The sequence below is a fragment of the Anopheles bellator genome, chromosome 2, assembly GCF_943735745.2.
Source record: "Anopheles bellator chromosome 2, idAnoBellAS_SP24_06.2, whole genome shotgun sequence".
Taxonomy (NCBI): domain Eukaryota; kingdom Metazoa; phylum Arthropoda; class Insecta; order Diptera; family Culicidae; genus Anopheles; species Anopheles bellator.
This window is the reverse complement of record NC_071286.1, coordinates 37,212,589-37,233,524: the sequence shown is the minus strand read 5'-3', so window position 1 is coordinate 37,233,524 and position 20,936 is coordinate 37,212,589. Positions and strand designations below refer to the sequence as shown.

At 51.9% G+C, this 20,936-nt stretch overlaps 1 protein-coding gene across 1 annotated transcript; it reads right to left on the bottom strand.

Moving 5' to 3' along the window:
- Window positions 1-365: 365 nt before the first annotated feature.
- LOC131210024 (uncharacterized) lies at window positions 366-16,342 on the bottom strand. Its single transcript, XM_058203208.1, has 5 exons — window positions 16,244-16,342; window positions 7,435-7,619; window positions 4,579-4,795; window positions 3,960-4,499; window positions 366-3,234 (listed from the first exon to the last, which is right to left on the bottom strand). The coding sequence occupies exons 1-5, from the start codon at window positions 16,287-16,289 to the stop codon at window positions 1,028-1,030; spliced, it is 3,195 nt and encodes a 1,064-aa protein (XP_058059191.1). The 5' UTR covers window positions 16,290-16,342; the 3' UTR covers window positions 366-1,027.
- Between the last annotated feature and the right edge of the window lie 4,594 nt (window positions 16,343-20,936).

Sequence of the window (20,936 nt, the reverse complement as noted above, 5' to 3'; positions counted from 1 at the left end):
AATTTATTTACAACGATCTTTTTCCTCCCGAAGACACCCCGTACTTGACGAACGGTCTGAGCCGTTCCTTTTGAGAATCGAAATACAGCTGGTCTGATTCCATACACTGGTTGTGGTTTATAGCTAATTGATGCGCCTGTCAGTTCCAGTAGCGATGGGGACGTGATGGGATGATTTTGTGCCTTTTTCGGTCGCTACTCTTGAGCGTTCGACGAAAGCGAAGCGGTGGAGGTCGGTAATGTACATCGAGAAATGAAATGGCGGATCGCGAAACGGATCTGGTGCTGGTTCTGGTCAAATGGTCATGGTAGGAGCTGGGCTTATACCCAGCTCTGGGCTGGATTGAATTGTCCGGGAATACTGACATAAGGACGAACAACTCCGCTTTGTTGATCTGCTCCGTACGAGCTCAGGCTTAGCATGCTTCGACCGCTGGCATGACGGAGTCCTGACGAAACGCAATATATAGAGTGCACTAAGCAAATACTGGCTCCCTGTGCTCGGGATAGTGTCACCCGGACGGACTGTCGGCACTGTGTCGTCGGGATCGTCCCCTGTACCGTCCCCGACGTGGCTTCCGTAGGGTCGGCGGGGCAACGATTAAACGCTAATGGCAGTATAATATCTCCGTACTTCCTATCGTATCTTCGGCGTACCTGCCTTGTGCTGGGTCCCGTTCCGGGAAACTGTGTCTTCATCGTCCATTCCCATACATACACTCGTTCGCTCTATCACACTCTTACAAACACACGAACTACTTTACTAGCAGTAGTAGCGGCCTGGCGCACGAACTTGGCCTGGGTAACCTGACGATCTGGCTACGCCTGCCTAGGGCAACTACATAAACGATTACTCCAATTGTTCCTACGTTGTGTCGACACACGACCCACCTGGAGACGCCTGGGTACGGTAGTACCTCCGTCTGTCCCCGCGCGCATACTGGCACAGACTCTCTCTCTCTCTTGCACGAACACACACCCAATCCTTCTTCTGTCCTACCCTATCGAGCACCTTTCGGTCCGGTCTCTCAGGTGCGTTTCCGGCCAAAGTCCTCGATGACGTCGTACTCGGGCAGATCCGGACTGCCGGTGTCGTAGTAGGCGTAGTCGTAGCTCTCGTCCTCCGGTGGCCGCTTGGTGATGGTGGCATTCGGTGGGATCGTCGGTGCCTTCGAGAAGGGCCGTGGCGTCGGACCGTTGCTTCCTGCGCCCTTCGCGCCGTGCGCCGTCTTCGACCGGACGGGGCCATCCTTCCGGTGCTTCCCGCCGGCGAGGCTCTGCTGCGTGACCGGTTCCGTGCCCGGTTGCTCCCGGCGGCTGCCCACAGTCGGGCGGACCGACGATGACGAGAAGAACTCGTTGATACGGGCCGCTGCTTGGCGCGCCCGTTCCAGGATGAGATCGTTACCGCTGGCCGCAATGTTCTGCGAGTGGGCCGTCCGGAAGATCTCCTCCTCGTCGCTCGACGACAGCGACGCCAGACCGTTCGTGTTGCGGGCGGCAGCGAGGGCGGCGGCCGCCGCCGTCTTCGCCTTCACCCGGTTCCGGTAGAAGTCCTTCTCGTACAGCTCCGGATGGTACTGGCCGTCGTCTTCATCGATCTCGGGCTTGAGCGTCGTCGTCGTCGTCATCGTCGTGATGGGATTCCCTCCAAGGCCCGGTGCTTTGGGGTTCGGCGGTTGGAAGAAGCGGTTCGGCGGTGCGATCGACGTGGACGAGACGACCGTGGTGGTGAATGGGGCCCGCGTAGTCGTGGTGCTGGTGGTGGTGGTGGACGTGCTCGTTACCGGTGGGATGGTCGGGATGTAACCGGCGTACTTCGTCGTCGCCACCGGCTTCTCCGTGGTGACGCGCTCCGTGAACGGTGACTTCTCCAGCCCGATCACGTTTTTCTGGTTGACGAACTGCAGGAGCGCCTTCTTGCTGATGGCGTTCGGCTTGAAGGTGGTCGGATTGTACTGGTCCTTCGGGACGAGGGTGGAAAACTTTTTCACCGTCGACGGTGTCTGACCGTCGTGGGCAGCCCGAGCGATCGACTGGTAGCGCTCCTTGGGCACGGCCCGCTGCACCACGGCCGGTGAGATGGTGGTGATCGGAGCTCCCGTCGTCGTCGTCGTCGGTTGCGCTCCTGGCTTGACCTGGGGAGCTGCACCGTTGAAGAAGGGATTCACGAACGCACCCTGCTGCTGCTGGGGCTGTCGCTGACGTTGGGCGGCGAGCGGCGCAAAGGTCGTCGGCGGCGGCACGGAAGTTGTGGTGGTGGTGGAGCTAGCCCGACTTCCCTGGTACTCGTTGTAGTTGAACTGACTCAAGCGCGCCGGATCGACCACGTTGAACGCCCGGGACTGCGGACGGATGCGCTGCGCTTCCTGCGGCGTAGTGGGGTTCGCCTCGTCGAACGAACGTTCCGTAACCGAGCGCGGACGAACGGTGGTGGTAGGGGCTCCGCCGAATACCTGGAACGGTCGCGCCGTGCTGGTCGCACCGTTCTGCTGCTGCTGACGCTGCGGCTGGGAGTTGAACGAAAACTGCTGCTGCTGTTGCTGTTGCTGGTTGAAGTTGTTTCGCTCGTACGGCGGAGTGGTCACCGTAATCTTGAACGTGTCCCGAGCCGGCGCGGGCGAACTAGTCGAGCTGCTGGTTGGGAAGCTTTGCTGGAGATTGCTGTTGCTGTAGAACGCGTTGCCGTTTCTGCTTTGCGCCTGCGGTTGATGCCGGGCGAACGGGGCCGGTGTGGAGACGATAGCGTGCCCGGTGAACGAAGGTGACACCGGACCGGACGCTGGCTGCTGAGGCTTCAGCACCGTGGACGGCTGCTGGCGGAAGTTGGGAATCTTGGGAATGTCCACGAAATCGTCCGGAGTCGTCGTCTGCAGCTTTGTCGTCTGGAGCTGCTGCACCTGGGGTCGCTGTTGTTGCTGCTGATGTTGCACGTTCTGCGTGCGTGACTGCTGCTGTGGCGGTGCAGGAGGCGCCACGGTGACCAGGGCAGCACTCGTCGGTTTCAGCTCACTCCGCAGCGCGTTCACGTTGTGTGCCCGCACACTGCCACGGCCCCGATTGCGGCCCCGGTTGACGCCTGGTTGCCCCGACGCCGTACGATTCCCGGGGGCCGTGGCTCGAGAGGAACCCGCGGCCGCGTTCTTCCGATAGTGCTCCTCCTCGTAGTCCTCCTTTCCGTGGTTGCGGTTGTTGAAGAAGTGCGAACTGTGGGATCCACGGAAGATCTCGTCGTCTGGGGCGAGCGGGCGAAAAGGAAAGGAAAGAACGCGGTAGCGCGGTGTGGAGAAACGAAACGAAAAGTTAGTCTATATGAATGTGCGACGGAGCAGCAACTGTGAGCCATCAGCTTTAAGGCTGCCAACAGTGAAAGAATACTTCTACTTCTACTTCTACGCTGACCCCCATTACGGATCTACGGTCTCTGGAGGCGGTGGTGCGAACGACTAGGAAAGCTAAGACACTCTCAGAGACCCCTAAGAGTCCTAAACTCTTTCAGAGTTACTCTTCACTTTGCGAACCCCTGCCGACGACCCATAGTCGCCGACTCCCTCAGAGTCGGGGCGCTAGTACTTCAAACCTTCTTTGGAAGGGCCAGGGTTTGAATCGACTAGGACACCCACACAGACAACTGGCATTGGGTTTTAAGATTATGAATTAGAGTTAATGTAAATTAAGGTAGCATTAGTATGTAGAAAGAGACGAATATTAGGCTGCTCAAAGTGTCGGGTAGGTCGGACACAATGTCCCGTCAGTGCGGCAACCGGTCCGTCGTCGATCATGTTTGCGTCGGGCGAGCGAGTCTTCTAGGCTGGGATGAATGGCTGGATGAATCTTCTCTTATAAGAGACAATGTAAAGCTCCGTTTCTTTCTGTAACGGTGCGTTATTTTTATGGGTGGCTGGCTGAATGGCGGATGGTAAAGCCTTAAAGGTACTACTATCAATACTACGTAGTTACTGTTGAAGTCGTTGCTGGCTCCCCGTTGCTGCTGCTGTTGCTGCTGTTGCTGTGGTGGTTGAGTCGATGGGTTTGGTTGCGCCTGCGGGAAGGCGTTATTCCGGGCGTAGCTGTTGCTGTTTCCACCGAAGGATGGCGTGGTCGTGCGAATCTCGTCCGCCGTCGGGTGCCGCCGATCGGATGGCGTGGCGGTTGCGGCCACCGCCGTTAGCTGGCGGTAGTGCTGAGCCTGCAGTAGCTGCTGCTGGTTCAACAGGAGCTGGTGTTGCTTGTGCTCCACGTGCTTCTGGTGGAGCTTCGCCGAGGGCTGAATGTTTTTGTAGAACCCATTCTCGGCCGGCGTGAACGGCGTTGTGGTGGTGGTAGTGCTGGTGGTGCTCGTGGTGACTACTGGTTGCCGATAGTACTGCTGTTGCTGCTGCTGTTGCTGCTGTTGCTGGTGTGCCGGTTTCTGGACGCTGGGGATCTGGTTGAAACTCGGAGGCTGTTGCGGTTTGGAGCTCTGGTTAACGATGTACTGCTTGCTTCGACGAGCGTCACCTGGAAGAAGATTCGATCGTCAGATCAACAACTTACCCTCTACGACTCGCTCTCTCTCTCTTTTTCTGTCTCTACTTACTCGTCTCGGCACGCTGCAAATGGAACGTGGCTTCCTCCTCCTCGGCAAACGGGGCCCGCTTGCTCTCGAAGCCCGATCCCAACCGGTACAGGTCAAAGTTGTCGCTCCCGTAGTACAGGGTGGCCGCCTCGCAATCCACGTCGCCCCAATCGGCACAGATCTGGGCTTCCTGATCGAAAGCCGTACCATTCGGGCAGAGGAAGCGGAAATCTTGAATCTGGGACCGACGACGACGATTGATTGAACCCGATTGAAGTCGGTGGTCAGGTTTGCGCAAATTGGAAGGAAAAAAAAAATGGAGAATGAGCAACAATCCACTCGGTCGGTACAAAAAGTTATTAATTTGTGTGAAAACTGGAAACGAAACCGAGCGTAACCGCCGGAGAGCTCCGAACTCCGAAGCCTTAGGCAAGCACCAGAGGAGCACCGAACAATGGCTCCTGCTCGGCCCCGATCCGATTAGCGAGGTGTGAAGTAAGCCGAGAGGGATCATGTGGTGCAACGGCGGCTCCCCAGACCCAGCGCGCGACCGATCGCGGTGATAACCTTCATAACGGTGGCATGATTTGGCACGCACTGTGCTACGCCATGCCAGCGACAACTCCCACGGCTTGGATTGTTGGCCCGGCCAAGGTTTGTACCGGCGACGCAATCGCGGCAGGTGTTGCGCTGGCGCCAGAGTGGCTGCGCCGCAGCCCCTGCCCGTATGGTTTTATGACGGACGGGAGGGAGAATTGTCTCTGTGCGCGGGGCCCGCAGCTTCAGTAGCTCCGGCGCGCCCCGGCTGGATGTAGTAATCGCTGTAGAAGGGGAATGGACGGTAGTCGGGCGGAAGATAAGATTGGCCCCCGATACCCCGGTGGTGGTGACCGCGGCGGCACCGGTGTGAATATGATGATTAATTGTTGGGTTTCGGTTGTTTCTCATTTTCGGTCACTAGGGTTGTAGCGCCCAGCAGGGCGGCCGTGGTCTGGGAAGGGGCGACTCTATTGGTTAAGCAATGTATGGTTTTTACTGCGGCGCCGGGCGCTGGGAATTCTTGGGAGCCCCTGCCCCACTCGACGAGGGTTGTTGGTTTTTTCCTCCCCGAGGGTGGTTCGCAACGCCGACAATAATCTGCCTAAATTATCATCTATTATTCATTGCACCGTTGATGGATTGTATAATCAATTCCTTCCCGTGGTTAAGCAGGCCGGTGCCCGATGGAAATCACTTCCAACCACCCACCGGGGTGGGTAATTAGCGAAAACTGAAACCCGCCCGCGTGAGCCGACGATCGATTGTGATCAACGCGGTGGTGAGGAAATTTAATTAGAAAGAACAAAAAGCGACAGTTTGTTTTTGAAACTCTCTTGAGATTTGGGCTCTGTTGCCCTTAAAGGCCCCCCATTTGATGTTTTTATGCCCTTTGCCAACCTTCTTCGAAATGACTGACAGATTTTTGGCACTCCGTATTTCTGATCGCTTATTTGGAAACTTTGGTTGAATTCTTTCTTTTGCTTGCATTCTTTCTTTTGCTGTTCCAATCGATTTTTCGAAAGGTTTCACTACGAGCTGGGCCAATGTTTTGCGGTCGAGAGAAGTTCGGGGGTGTTTGCAGTCTTTCAGCATAATATTGAGCGGTAGTTTCTGGATACCACAGAGAAACATATAAGTATCGATTCCATTAATTTACATTCTTGGCAACATCTTTCAAGGAAAGTTAACAGTCAAACTCTAAGTCTAAGGATCAACAGTCAAACGATCGATTGAGAATGGAACATTTTTCAACGGAGTACTTTTTCTGAAGTGAAGTAGTGCTGTGTATCGCTCCACCGATTAATTGGCGCGAAAGAAGTCAGTCCCTTACCTTACTTAGTGACTGATTGCAACTATAGAACAAACAGTATTCTCATTTGTTGATTGACTTCTGGTTGAACACACTGAGCATTTCGCATAAATCGCACTGGCCTTGAAGAGTCTACTCCTTCAAGACCCGCAGCCGTGCGCAGTGCTATCGGAGCGGAGAGATCATGAGATCGTCACCACTGAGATCATCTACCGCACCGATGACATTTACCGGGCCGTTCGGGAATGCAACGCCCGTCGTACTTTTCTACGCGGTCGTGCTCCGCCAGCCGGGCACACCCATCGATTACGGAGTGTCCTTGGCGTGGTTGTCCGGTAGTGCCCGGGACTGTCTAGGACTGTCTCTCAAGTGCCGTCTATTACCCCTTTTTCGTTACTGGGAACCCGTTGCTCACTGTTACGCGGTCGACATTTGGCACCTGGTCGTGTGGCAGAATTTGATCACACGAAGTGGTAGAAAGTCATCGAACAGCCCTTCCTCCGGACTGGGTTGAGAGGCACAAGGACGTGCACGCGTCTTCAAGCAAATCGTTCCAAGTGTCCCCTTGGTGGTTATGCCTGCGCATAGTTCGGCTCTGAGTGGCGCTGTGCAGAGGGGAGGCGAATAAATATCGATAGAAAAGGACGCAGAGTGCCGACGGACGGAGATGTCGTTAGTCGTTAGTCCCCACAACTCGCCGGCAACCTCCGAGATCGCATGCTTCGTCAGCCTATCGCTCTGGTACCGTGCGGAGCCGATCTTGTAAAGGTCACGAGAGTCTCTTGGGAACGGCCCGGGTGCCGTGCCGTGCTTGAGGCCGACATGTTACGGTGACGTCCGCACACGTCAGGCTGCAAACAGCGGGAAGCCGGGTTGGGTAATTTTTACTCGCGGCTCGCTGCTGCGACTAACGCGAGTATTTCGGGGCTATGCCCTGGGAGTTGACGGGTCAACTAGGGGTCATGGTTTTCTCTGCCGTCAATCCCCACGGCCCCACATATGGTTCCACCCGTTCCCGGCATACTTACACCGACTCCGGCCACCTTGACGCAGACGTGAAACATTTGGCACTGAGTTTCCGAGTCCGCGTAGTAACCGCCGAGTATCTTGTCACGGCAGGTGAAGCCCGTTTTGGGCATGTTGTCCAGGCTGTAGCGAGGTCCGGGCAGGAACTGTCCATCGCTGCTTACGATTGCGGTGGCGGCCAGTAGTGCTGCAAGCGAGAGACGTTAGGGATCAGTTAGCTAGGTTTGCTTTTCAAACGATGAATATCAGAGTGCTACGATTGCTGTTTGCTTTTAGGAATATAGTAAATCAATATCGAATTGTTAAATAAATTTAGTTAATATTTAGAACCTCTACATACTCCTCCAAGGTGTCAAAATCAGCAATAGAAATTGATAGATTGAAAGATTGAAAATACTTTTATAGATTGAAAAAATGAGGATGGGTAACAGCCGTGTCCCCGTTCGTTCATCGCCGATCGGTTTGGCCGGTTGCGATTTGACATTCCGCGCCAGGCGAACATCGAGCTACTTCCAGCCGGTTCCAGGCTTCTCTAATGTCATGACGCTCTGTCCCAAACCAACCGGCGGGGAACGTTATTCGAAACTCGCTCACGGCCCCCGGGTCTTCCCTTTTTTATGTTGCCGTGTTTATGCAAATCGCAGTCGCATCGCGCGCGTAACATTGGCCACCCGTGCCACGAGAGGAGCTCGGCCGTTCAGCTCGAATGACAATGGCGTTGGCTGCGCCATCGTGATGCCGTGGCCCAGAAGGAAGGTTGGGATTGTTGTTTTCAAACTCCTCTTGCCCGGCGTTAGCAGTCAATCCTCTCGATCCGATCCGGTGATGGGTCCGCTGATGGCAGGCCCTGCTATTACACGGCGTCTAGGCATCCCTTCCGGTTATCACGATTTTTGTGTAATGACTTCGAACCCATTTCGTGTCCCAGAGTGAGGGGCCATTGCATATCGGTCGCGACATCTCCATGAAAGTTGACCTTTTTCTTAACCCACACGCGCGCCGAAACATGTTTTGCTTTCCACGGGCCGATTTTCTCCACAACCCGGACGCAACGGCTAAACTCGGTAAAACGGATTGTCAACAGAATCGGAATACTCCAGTCCTCAGTTCGATCGCTAGATGCAGTCTTCAATGTGATCCCGGACACATTGTTGGGTTGATGTGCCCCGCTGGAGCGCACTGGACAGCTCTCCGTTTCCTTTTCCGTAGATATCTTTTTCGGTCGAGCGAATGGTCAGCCTCCATTCTCCATTGTTGTCGCAGGTTTCGCGGCTGTGTTGTGTAATGTCGCGATGTGTTGATGCGTCCTCCCTTAGGGGTCGGCGGCCACGCGCCTCATTATAAGCACCGCGCTATGCCCACCGATGTTGCAGAGGCGATGCGGCGACCGGCACTTTATGCGGCGAATTCAGAACTTGGACGCACGGGTGATGAGGTAATTTCCACGACCGGTCACCCGCTTATGCTCGCTCACCAGGCAGGCAGCATAACGTGCCCCAAACGGGTACCAGCGCGAAGATCATTACCCAATTACAGACAATCGTTTTTGTGGGACACTTTTTCGACGCGTTTCAGCTCCGACAGACCATCTTGGCTGAGGGCTCGGAGGAGCAGCTACTGTGCAGCTACTTCATGCACACCCGAATAACTACGATCTGGCCACGCTGCAGAGTACACGGCGCATCCATCGCGAATCGAAACACCGACACGGGTATGCAATGCTCGTCAGCAATTACCGCTGCACTTACACTGATGGCCGATGTGGCCCATAAAGGCATCGCTCACAGCATGTTGCAACATGTGACGGTGATGGCGGTGGCGCAGACCGTGGTGGATCTTTCGGCGATCACACGAAGGAAGGTCAAACGGCCCAACTGTGAGTGCCGAAAATAGCATGAGTATGATCATCGTATGGGCGACCTGGGGCCGCTTGACGAAACCTCATTCATAGTCTGTTTTGGGTAATTTTACTGCTTTTTATAAGCCAAGCATAGTTAAATTGCCTGGGTTTTAGCAGAAGTGCAATGCGGCAGAGCTTTCTGGTGCTTTCGTTGATTAGGATTGTGAAGAACGCAGAACGGATAGGGAACTCATACAAAGTGGGAACTGAATGATGCTTTTTAGTTCTACGCTAAAGCTCTATTAAAGCTAATCAGAAATGGTTACCCAGTGTACGGCAAAGCAAAGACCATTCGGTCGCAAGTCCATCTCATGACGATTTATGTCTAGTGCTCAATGTTTGGCTACAAATTTATTTTATGTATTCAATAAATCACCACGCACCATTGGAAGAGATTCTACAAACACCCTGGGGGCCGTATCAAGAATAAAGAGTCACGCAAACTCGTGTCCCGAAATCAACTTGAATGCAAAAATTTAACTTGCTGATAATACGCTCCCCGTCTGTTTTAACAAATCAAACAAATTTTAAAAATATATAAAAAGAAGTTAGTGATGTTAGTTAGTGAAAGAGCTAATTGGGAATAATTATAAAGCTCAGCTTTCATAGGCACAGATGCAACAGCAACAGGAAGAACAGTTAAATATTTTCGACTCCAGCTTCAGATTTACATATTCAATTCAAATAATTTCCTATTTGCTAGACATATTGATCATTTTGCTCTTCATCTCGTTCTAAATGTTGATGATGATGAAAGGATTTCAACTTTAAATCCTTTTCTAATAACGTATGAAATTAGCAATTAACAAGCACACAAAGAAATGAGTAAATCTGTGGCATACAAAAACAGCACCGACGCAATACATTCATCAAAGTGTTATCCCTAGAATCAAGCTTAGCTAATTTTTTTTGATACCCGATTTTTCGTTCAAACGAATTTCACAAAAAAGGTTCACAAAATTTAAAACCTCCTGCAGTGGGCCCCAGAAATAAGAAATTTTCAACAGTAAGATGCTGAGTCATTGCTCATAAAAGCTATGGCTGGTGTACATTTTAACGTTTACCGTGTTTACTACTGGCCTTGAGAAGGGTTACAATTTAACCCCCACAACACCCGCTCGCTTACCGTCTTGGCAGCACCCCTGGTGCAGTGTATTTTGGTTTGCACAGACCGACTTGAATCATCGAAATTTTTGCGGGCGCTGCAAAGTTTCGAAACCGACTACAATCTTGTTGGAATTCCTTCGGGCGACTGTCAGATTCCAGTCGGCGGCGTCGTCGACGATGATTGATGATGACTCGGGTTCGGGTTCGGTTCGATCTGTGATGGTCTGCTTGCCGGTGGACGATCGCTCGCCCCTATTCCACACTGCGCCCCACCGGTCGATCACCCCAGCAAACAAGGGGGCCGTGTGGATCAACTCCCGGTGCACGGGATCCAAGCCATAGGCGAGGGACTGCAAATTGAATGATTACGCCGCCGCAGCCGCCGTTGGTTGCGAGCGCAAATGCAGGGCGCGACTGGCAGAAATCTGGGAAGCTGCACCATCGCCGACTTGCGGTAGCGAAAGCGACGGCGCTTTTCCAATTACGCCATCGAGCCACCCTTGCGCGCCCCATCTCGATTGGGAGCCTGAACTGCATCACGCGGACGCTGCTACCGTCTCTAACGCCCGGAGGTCGGGCAGTCCGGGCGGCCCCAGCGGTCCAGCGCGATGATGGATGATGGCCAGTAGTGTTTCGGGTGCAGTGCAATCGCTGCTTCGGCGCGCTAAGCCCGAACTGCCGGCCTGCCGGATCGGTGAGGAAATCCTCTCGCCACAATGGATTGCACCAAGAGCATCACATTTAATTACGGCCCCGGGTCATTATGACGGGCGGCGGTGCTGCGGATCAGTGTAACGCATGTAACGCTTCGCGATCATGGCCAGCAAGGTCACGTTCCGTTCGGTTCGGGCGTAATTAGCAAAGCAGTAGCCAGACAGCAGTGTGCCGGTGCCCGAAAGCTGTTGGTCAAACATGTTGCCTCCCCACCCGATGGGCCCCCACCGGTATGCCACACCGTGGGAGACATCGGCAGGCCGGTTGCATAACAGCGGCAACCATCAATTGCAGTTCACGAGCATGGCGATCACCGTTCCGTGGCCCGGCACCGCAGACCTGATATGCTCGTGATGCTGTCGTTCCAGTGGCAATTCCTAGCGCTGGAGAGGTTTCCCATTGGGTCAGGGGTCACCCGAAGAGAGCGGTCGGATCGTCGGATGCTGAGAGTGATGCTTTCACCCTTATCGACCTCCTAGCATTGATTCCCGCCAGACAGCGTCGGCTTGTTTGTCCGGTCAGGAAGCCGTCGGCTTAAGCTGACATCGAATGTGGCAGCCCCCCCCGTAGGTGGATGGCGCTTCGAGATAAACATTCTACACCCATCTACTGATCGCGATCGCGAAGATTTTATAACTTCCCCACGTTGAACTGGGCTGATTGACGCTCACAGCATAGCTCGGTGTGCGGTGGGAAAGATTTGGGCGCTGATATGTTGATAGCGCTGCGCGCTGTGGCCACACTCTCGGGTTGCGTAATCTTCGACGCCAGCCACCAAATGGTTGGCGGGCGCCGAAGAATGCATCGTGCCCTACCATTCACCCACTTCCGATGGTGGTAATTAGCAGGTCCCCTGAAAGCTTCCAAAACTCCGATCCGATGCTTATCCGCTTGTGGCACCAGGTCGCCAGTTTTCTCATACGCATCATATTAGTTTGCCCGCGGAACGATTGGCGCATTGATTAACATAAAATCATTGTCTGTCGTGCCGGCTTTTTTGCGCTTCCTCGCGCGTTGTTTGCTAACGAGGTCAGTTATGCAACCCGCGCAGCAGCCACAGCTCGGCGTCGATCGGAAGTAGGATTTTGGTTTATGCTCGTCATGGCGTCGGCATCGGGCTTTCAATGGAATGGGGCTTGAAAAATTAACGCGATTCACGGTAAAATAATGAAAACGGAAAAAACACGGGAAATCGCAGTGCTAATTGTAACGAGGTGCCGTGAAGAATCGGCGCATGTTATGAGAAAAACGGTGAAGGGGCACCGGAAATCGTTGCCCGAGCCCGGCCCGGAGCCGGCTCGAAGAGCGCAGCGATTTGGGTTTTTAAATGTCTGTTTTTGGAAAAAAATAATTCATTTTTAATGATGGCCGAGGCGGAATTATGGATCAAATTGAATCAATCATTCCGAGTCGGCAAAAAGTGTCGGAGCTCAACCGAAACTATGTTGGAGCCAATTCTGCTCTGCGAGGTTTTTTGTTCCACAAAAACTGAATCATCCTGATCGTCGTGTGATGCAAATCTTCGTAGCAAAATACGTTTGGTAACGTAACGGGTTACATCTCTTGATTATTTTAGACCCATCTAGAGATGTTGTTGGATGTGGAACACAGGCAACTTTAACTGGAAATAAAGCGCAGTACTCGGAGAGAGTAACATCGACAAAATTGGTTTCATTGGATCGATAATTTGCTGTGGGAAACTCGAATGTTAAAAAAATGTTTTGTGTGTGTTCATGTGCCTTAATTGTAGACCCGCAATATCGCATACTCACTAGTTATTTCATTAGAAGGAAGTCTCGTTCGAATGAATTGACAAAGTTTAATTTTTGTTCCGTTTTATGATGTGTAAAGTTACTGTTTGTAAAGTTGCATGATGCACGCGTAACTGTTTAGTACTCAGAAGTACTCGGTACTCGTTACAACGTAACAAGTCCAACCAATTTATTGACTATTCTTTACACGTGCTTAAAACGTGCTTTATTATTTCTTTGGTTCTTCCACTCCCGTTGTTTTATCTAGGATAAATAAGGCATCTTAATTTGTTCAGTTTCTAATGCATATTTTTTCTAACCGAAAGGAATTTGAACGGGGATCTCTATTTTAATACTGAACGTTCCGTGACAGTAATAAAATTCTCTGAAGGAAAAAACGTTTGGAAAATGAACAAAACATTATTGGATAAAGATACTGCAAAGCTTTCCTTTTTGCAGCGAACCCTAGCCATATAACTTTAGCTAGACTGCGTGCTGCCTGTCTGGATTTCATTTAAAACCGTCTGAGGCTTACAACAACTGGGTAACGTTTTTTGGATAAGAGCCCCAAACAAACCAGCAAAGTTTTTTATTACGGTTGACGTCATACAATTTAAATCACAAACACTTTTTGGGCTTTCGATCACGTTTTGACGTTCCAAAAATTACATTACCATTGAAACTATTGTCCATATTCACCTCATTTAAGTTGGATTAAAAAATCAACGTGTAATTTACGCCAAAGGGCCGCGATGTGCGCCGCGTTCGGCGGCGAGTTCTGCGCAATCCACGTAAATATTCCGTTGGGCTTCTCGTACGTTTGCCAAGTGTGCCCCCAAAAATAGAAGCCCAAAAATGGCAGCCGGTGGAAAATTACGCCCGATGCCGAAATCGTTGATGATGACTCACTTAAATTGCGTCGCACTTCAATTGCGCTCGCAGTGCGCGGGAAGCGCGTTAGGAAACTTCGGGTGACGGAGGGACGGACACCAATTTGAGGCTCCCGAATGGACGGCCGGTTGAACCTTCTGCAACATTTCTGCAACGAGCATTGCATCCACCCACACACCGACACACACAGCATAAGAGCCGGCGCGATCGGGAGATCTTCGAGTACATTGTGGACCCCGGCCCGGTTGCTTCATCCACATGTAGCAGTGGGCCGACGGTAATAAGGAGCGCCAAGAGGGCACGGAGGAAAACGGCCCTCCCCGGGGGAGGAAAATTAACCCCCGTTCCCCCTCCCGGCTCCCTGCCAAAATGGCCGTCCGGAGTCGCCGGACGCGCCGAGACCGAAATGAAGCCACGATCATAATGGCCCTTCGCTGGCAACATTACATGCGCCGGCAACGATTTTGTTGTGATCCCGCAACTCGGATTACTTGTTGCGGGTCGGTCGGCTCGGTCGAGACAATTACGGGCGGGGCTGATATTTGCTTGGTGTGGTTTGAGACCCGTAGCGCTCAAGGTTAGGATCGCGACACGCGAATAAGAAGATGCTAAAGTTCAGACGTCCGAGCCAGGTCTTCCTCTACGATTGCTCAATCCGCGGGCTAGCGCTCTACGGAACTTCGATCACCGGCCACTGGCGTCTGCCAGCCTTCCACTCTGGGGGGGCCTCGTGCAATAATGAGGCAAAAGAATTTTTCTTACGGCTCCGTGTCATTTGCGAGGTGTTCGAACGCCAACGCGGGGCCCGAATCGGATCGGCCGCCCCTTTCCCCTGGTGCCAAACGGGCTGCGCCGTTGCTGATCGTCGGCACGATCGATTTTCGTGCAGAGCCACGTCTGCCGATGAAGCCACGAGCAAAGGTCGCGGCGAAGGTGTCAAAAGCCCGCTGGCACTCTATCTTCTTCCTCTGGTGGTGTGTCCGATCGGGGTTTATGGCCCCGATTGGATCGGCTCCGAAAATGGACCCCCAAAACAGGATTCGCTCGAGTCGAATGCGGTTCAAGGTTGGACTCGGCCCTCCCTCGGCCCATTTGAGGAGATGTTTTCGCCCGAGTGGGGCCCAAGGCTCCGTCTAAGCAGCGCACTCCGGTTCCGATTTTGATGCGGCGCGTAATTGTTGGCAATGAAAAAAAGCGGTGGCGCGCAGTAAACCGGTGGCCGGATGCAAGTTTCCTGTAGCGACACCCCGCTGTCAATCCTCGGCTCAGTTATGCCCATTCTGCTGTGCTATGATTTGATGCGCGAGGGCAGCCTAAATTGGGTTGCGAATCTCGTAAAAGAGCTCATCAACATTGTTGCGTCAATAGTAAATCTAGTCCAACGGGCTACCGCTGGGAACGTGCTTTAATGAGGCAACACTTCGGAGTTGTTAAACTCATACTTTGTCTATCACCAGGTTTCGGTTCTGAGTATCTCACTTAATTTGATTACTTATAGGTTTTTAACATAGTGGTATGTGGTTTATTGCATGGTATCGCATAAATAAAAGCTGCTCCATCAGACAAAACATTCAGTCAATTTATGCTCCGACATCATCCGACCCAACGGATGCGGATTTTATTTTAGTCGCGATAACGTGACACAAATCTGTCCCAAACAACGTGCTAATAACATTACCATAAGCACCATACACGGTTTGTCACCATCGTCAATTAATGTCTGCCCACACCGGCCGGTAGGTGTGGTGTGCTGATGGGAGCCGCGTCTTTGCATCATTCCCGGCATTTTCCAGCAACCGAGCGAATCGAATGGGATGGTGCATTAGCATATTCGCCAACGGGTCGGGTCGTTTGGCAACATGCTTTCCGTCATCCACCCGAGGGTTCGAAATGCCAGGGTGACGTCGGAAATCGAATGTTGAAATTGGTCGTGATCATAAAGTGGTGGTCACACGAACGCCTCGATTAAAGGATTGTGCGCTAGTGTCTTCGGAAGGAACCGCAGATGCACAAAAGCTCAGGCTCGAATCTTGCTACATTCAGATTACCTGGCGCTATAATTTCATTAATATTCGCAGATTAATATATTTTATATAACACCGATTTCAATTATCTGGATTACTAATTAAGGCACCATTTCTTCAATTGGGCTAACGATTCGGACTACATTGGAAGTTCTTTAATAGAGGATTCCCTGAACAATATTAAGTACTCCAGAATACTGTTATTACGATTATTGGCATTAAAACATCTACCAAATGTGGTGTATAAGTGCTTGGTACTCTTGTTCACTTCTATCTTCTGCTAAATTCAAAGACCTACGATAGGTCATGTTTAGCTACCTCTGCATTCTACAAAACCCCTAGATTCTTAGCATTCAACGGACCGCGTCATTCTTGGAAGAAAATTCCTGCGGTCCGCAGGATAAAGCTCTACTTGATCACTTACCCACGCAAGCTGCAAGCCGCTTCATCAGCTCCATTTTGAACGCCATTGCAGATCACCTCTAGCAGATCACCTGCGCAGTCCAATGGGCTCACTACTGCCGAGTGTGGCGCTACGGAGGGCGCTACTTCTAATGAGTTTGCTGAGTTCACCGATGCTTTCTAACCCTACGCCGCGGCACGACAGTCAACATCTAACCTTTACAGCACAGCACCAATTTCCGGACTCAGCACTTCACCACACCACACATTAGCACGATCGTGGTTCCACAGGGGTTTTGCCTTCGGTATTGGCGATTTAACTTCACGGAAACACTTCGTCACTATCGCCTGGGCCTAGGTCACAAAAACTAGAAACAAAAACCTACAAAAAAACCAAGAAGTGGGAATCAACAACGGGCCGCCAACAACAACCAAGTACACGCGCGATAGAATACATCAACAGAACACGCTCGATGTCCGCCCGACCGGATCTAGAACCGTTCCGTTTGCTTCGTAAATCAAAACTGATCCGTCAGCGTGATTTGGAGACGGCAACCAGCGCCAGGTACCGGGACCACCACGTCCGGACTCCCGCCCTCTGTGCACACCGGTCAAGTATTTTCCTACGCGGGCTAATGTCGGAAAATTCACACCCGTCTGTGGGCCCCTCGGCGAGACGGCGAGAATTTTCTTCACCCTGCGCCGCGTGGGAACACGTGCGTGCGGGCGTTCAGCTTTGGTTGGGGAGAATCCTGACAAATTGAGCGGAGGCACTAGGACCCTGGGAACTCTGTTGCACTCGAACCACCGCGCAGAGTCGGTTGCGATTGTTTTACCACCAGCCACCTGGGGGTAAGCTTTGGCTGCACATCGGTCACACACGTTGGGCGCAGAGCTAGGCACCTGGCGCTGGTTCCAGGTGGCCACCGATTGCACAAGTCCGGACAGAACAGAGAACTCGCGTTCGAACAGAGCCACTTGAACACGCGCTTCCAGAACACTCCACGAACGGCTACGCTACACCACCGGTCGTACCGAAGTCTCCGGGGGTCCAAGACACTGTGTCTGCGGGATCCGCATCCGTGGAACGCCGGTCTGCTGTCGACTTCACTTTCCTGCGGCTGGCATCGAAGTGATGCGGGTTGAAAAATGAAAGGAAGAGTTGTAAGATGGGCCGCGCGAAGATGCCAGATCGGGGAAGCTCGGGAGTGGGGCGCAGAGGTTTGGATCTTCGCTTCGGCTTCGCCTTGCGTCACCGCGCACCGCACGCGCCGCGAGTCGTGCGGCGCTGCGGCTCCCCTCTGCGGTGTTTGTTTGGTACGGGTACGGGTTGCGTGGCACCCTGGGAACCCGCCGATTGACTGGGGGCTGGCCGAAGATCTTCACACCGCCGAGCTGAGCGGATCGTCTTCTCTGGCCGCGCGAGGCCGCGGCACTCTTGGAGCCCCGCATAGCGCACGAAGCACGAGCCTATTGCAAACGGCCTCGAGCCATCGAGCCGGGCCGCGCGGGTTCTTTCGCGCGAAGATCGGCGATCAAGTCTGTATCTCCCACGGAGAGGCACATAGTTGGGCAGACTTCTTGGCTTCAGAACTTCGGGCATCCTGCTGCGGCGTCGTTGCGGTGGACAGCACGACGGCAAGACACGGCTCCGTATCCGTATCTTCGAAGGCATGCGCCTTCAGCATCGCGATTAGCGACAAATGTTGCCGTCTAATGTTAGCGTAGTAGGCTACGCGAGCGCAGAAAGTAGCGTCAAGCAGCGTCACCATAGCAGTCCAATCCAAGCAGACCAAGTCACTGATCCTCCCCGAGTAATCCCAGCAGTCGAAGTAGTCCAAATCATCCAAAGTTCAGAGAGTGTTCGAAGATGGACGGTGTAGTGGATTTTTTATTTTCGAAAAACAAGGTAAAAAACACATGAAAAATTAAATTTTTACTAAATTTTTTTTATCATGAAGTTTGTGCTTTGCTATTATGCGTGAATCACTGATAAGAAAATTTTCAATGCCTTTTTTGCACATTTCGGGTGTTACCTCGGTCGTTATGGCCGAGTTGGCGAATGTTTATTTGTTTAATCCTCCAAAGTTGCAGGTTTGTCAGCATATTTACGATTTTTTGCGTAGCTCCACAAGAAAAAGTCCAACGGTCCAAATCGGATGATCTTGGTGGCCAATAGATCAAAGAGCGAGAAATTATACGTTCATCAAAGTTCTCACGCAGTAGATCGAAAACCTCTCCTGTTCGATGGATCTTTGCCCCGTTGGTGAAACCACATATCTTCCAAGTCCATATTTTCAATGGCAGACCAAAGGTATTTTTTATTATCCGGCAGTATCGCTTGGAATTGACGGTCCTTCATCATTTTCGAAAAAGTTCCCTTTTCTGGATTTAACGTTGCTAACTTTTCTTGGACAATAAACAAGACTACATTCCACAGTTAGAAATGTTACATAAAAATAGTAGACAAATTCATGCTTTACCGATGCTGCTTAGCCTTGACAATGCTTTACCGATTAATCAACAGAAAATCAAAACTAAACTTTTCAAATAACTTATCATGTACAAAACAATTTTCCTTCCCCTCTTAACCTATGCCTCTTCTCTGTAGTCGCAATGCTTCAAAACTAACTTCCAGTGATCGATAAATGATCCTCAATTTACACTGGAGAACACCAACGAATCTTGTCCTAAACCTCGCTGGCGTGCAAAAACTAACGTTTGAAATTAACAAACTAAAAGAAATTCTAATCAATAGATGCAATAATTCCATCCACCCAACAATTCGAGAGCTTATTATTTGAAGTTTCTAATGTTACAAGTTAATTTTGCTAGTTTCCGTAGCCACCAAAAGAAGAATGTGCCCGTCGTCGAAGAAAGTTTTGATGGAAAATTTATCGTTTTCAAATTCCTACTTTTGTGGGAATGCGAATTTTAATAATTTTACAACTATAACAAAAATTTTAATTTTAACATAACTTGTTCTGTTGTTGTGGTGCATTTTTTTAAATGTGGATCTGGATTCAAATAAAAGTTTGACTATTGGGTTGATAGGTATATGGGAAAACTGTAACTTGCCAGCCCTGTCATTTGAAACCTACAAAAAGAATTACCCTATATGCTGTGTTGTCAGTAAAGGATCGTTGGTCTTCTGAGAGGCTGGAGTTACTTATTCTAGATACTGCTCTCTAACGACGGTTTTCCAAAGTGAACCCTTAAAGTCTCGGTGCTCAATCATTAGCTTCCCGAAAATTTGCTCCCCAAAATAACGTTGCTCGCTGTGGAGAGAAACGCTCATATTGCATAACCCCACTTTCACCGCACGGTTCTCAAATCGGACTGGGATTACCTTCCGTTGGGGCTGAGAGGTTGATAAAAAAATGTACGAATTCATGCGACAACAATCACGGCTCTGTTTCTAGGTGCCGTAAAAAGGCGCCATAAAGCGCCGCTTCCGCAACTCTCCGGCTCACGGAAAAGACACATCTTTGGCTTCGGCTTCGGCGGCGGCTCTGCCCGACATCTTCTCCAGCGCAACGGACAAAAAGCATCGATCCAGCAGCAGCGTCCCCGCGGCGCAGCGTGGCGCGCGGTCCGCAACAATGCACGGTTTGACATTTATTTTCTAGCTCCGCCAGCCAACATCTTCAACCTTTTCCGTCCGTTAAACGGGGGTACGTAGCCTGGCCGAAGTACGGCTGAAGTCATAACCTTAAAATGTCGTTTCCGACGGATGGCCGCCGGCAGTAAGGAGAGGTTTCGTTGCCCCCCGGAAGAGGGTCTTCTGCCACGGCGGGGGTCAGGTTTCGGTTAAACGGTTTGACGACATTTCAGTGGCCGTTCGGGCTCTTAAAGGGCTTCTTGGGGCTGCCGGTGGGTGGATTCGGTACGTCGGTCGGGCGGCCGGTCGGGCGCTCTCGATCGGAAGGTCGGAACCGACCGGAGCTTGGCTGGGGAGGGAGTAATAGAATCAAAAGTGAAAACCCTCAGCCCGCCATGATAGGCGGGCGCAATTGATTGATGTTGGAAAGTCTCGGCCACAGAGTCTCGGGGTTCTCGAAGATCTCCTTTTTCCCACGCGCGCTCGGCTCATCCGAACCAGCCTTGACATTCGTGCGGTCGGACTGGCCAACCCCGACAGGGGGGACCCCACTTTCCCGAAATAATAATCGGTCTTAAGGGTACGCAAATTGGAGGCTATCATTTCATCATCATCATCATCAGCGCCGCCATCGTCGGAGTGATGATTTGTTTTAATTGGCAGGAAAAGTGTTTTGTTTTCGGGCCGCCAGTGGTCGGCCAGTTGTCGTTGGCCGCGCGGTGTTTCCTGCAACGAGCATCATAACGCAATTACGGCCCCCCCATGGGGGGGATTGTGCCGTTGGCCATTGGGGTGGTGTTTGGGACGGCGGTTCTTGTCAGGAGGGGGTCTTCATAGGAGTGGGCCAACAGCGCTCGAGACGTTGGAGGTGTTTTCTTCGAGTGTTCTCGGTGGTCACGGCGTTTCGCCGAAGGACGATCGAATCCCACATCGGATCGATGTCGGCTCCATTGCCGCAATGGGCGGTCGGCATTAGGGGACGTTCTCTACTTGACTCTGCGTGTTGACACTCGGTACGTTACAGCAACATTAGGGTTCCTAATTCCCAAGGTGCTAGTTTCGAAGACCAGTTTTGTGGGAAAAGTGGGACACTTATTGTTTTGTAACTGGTTCG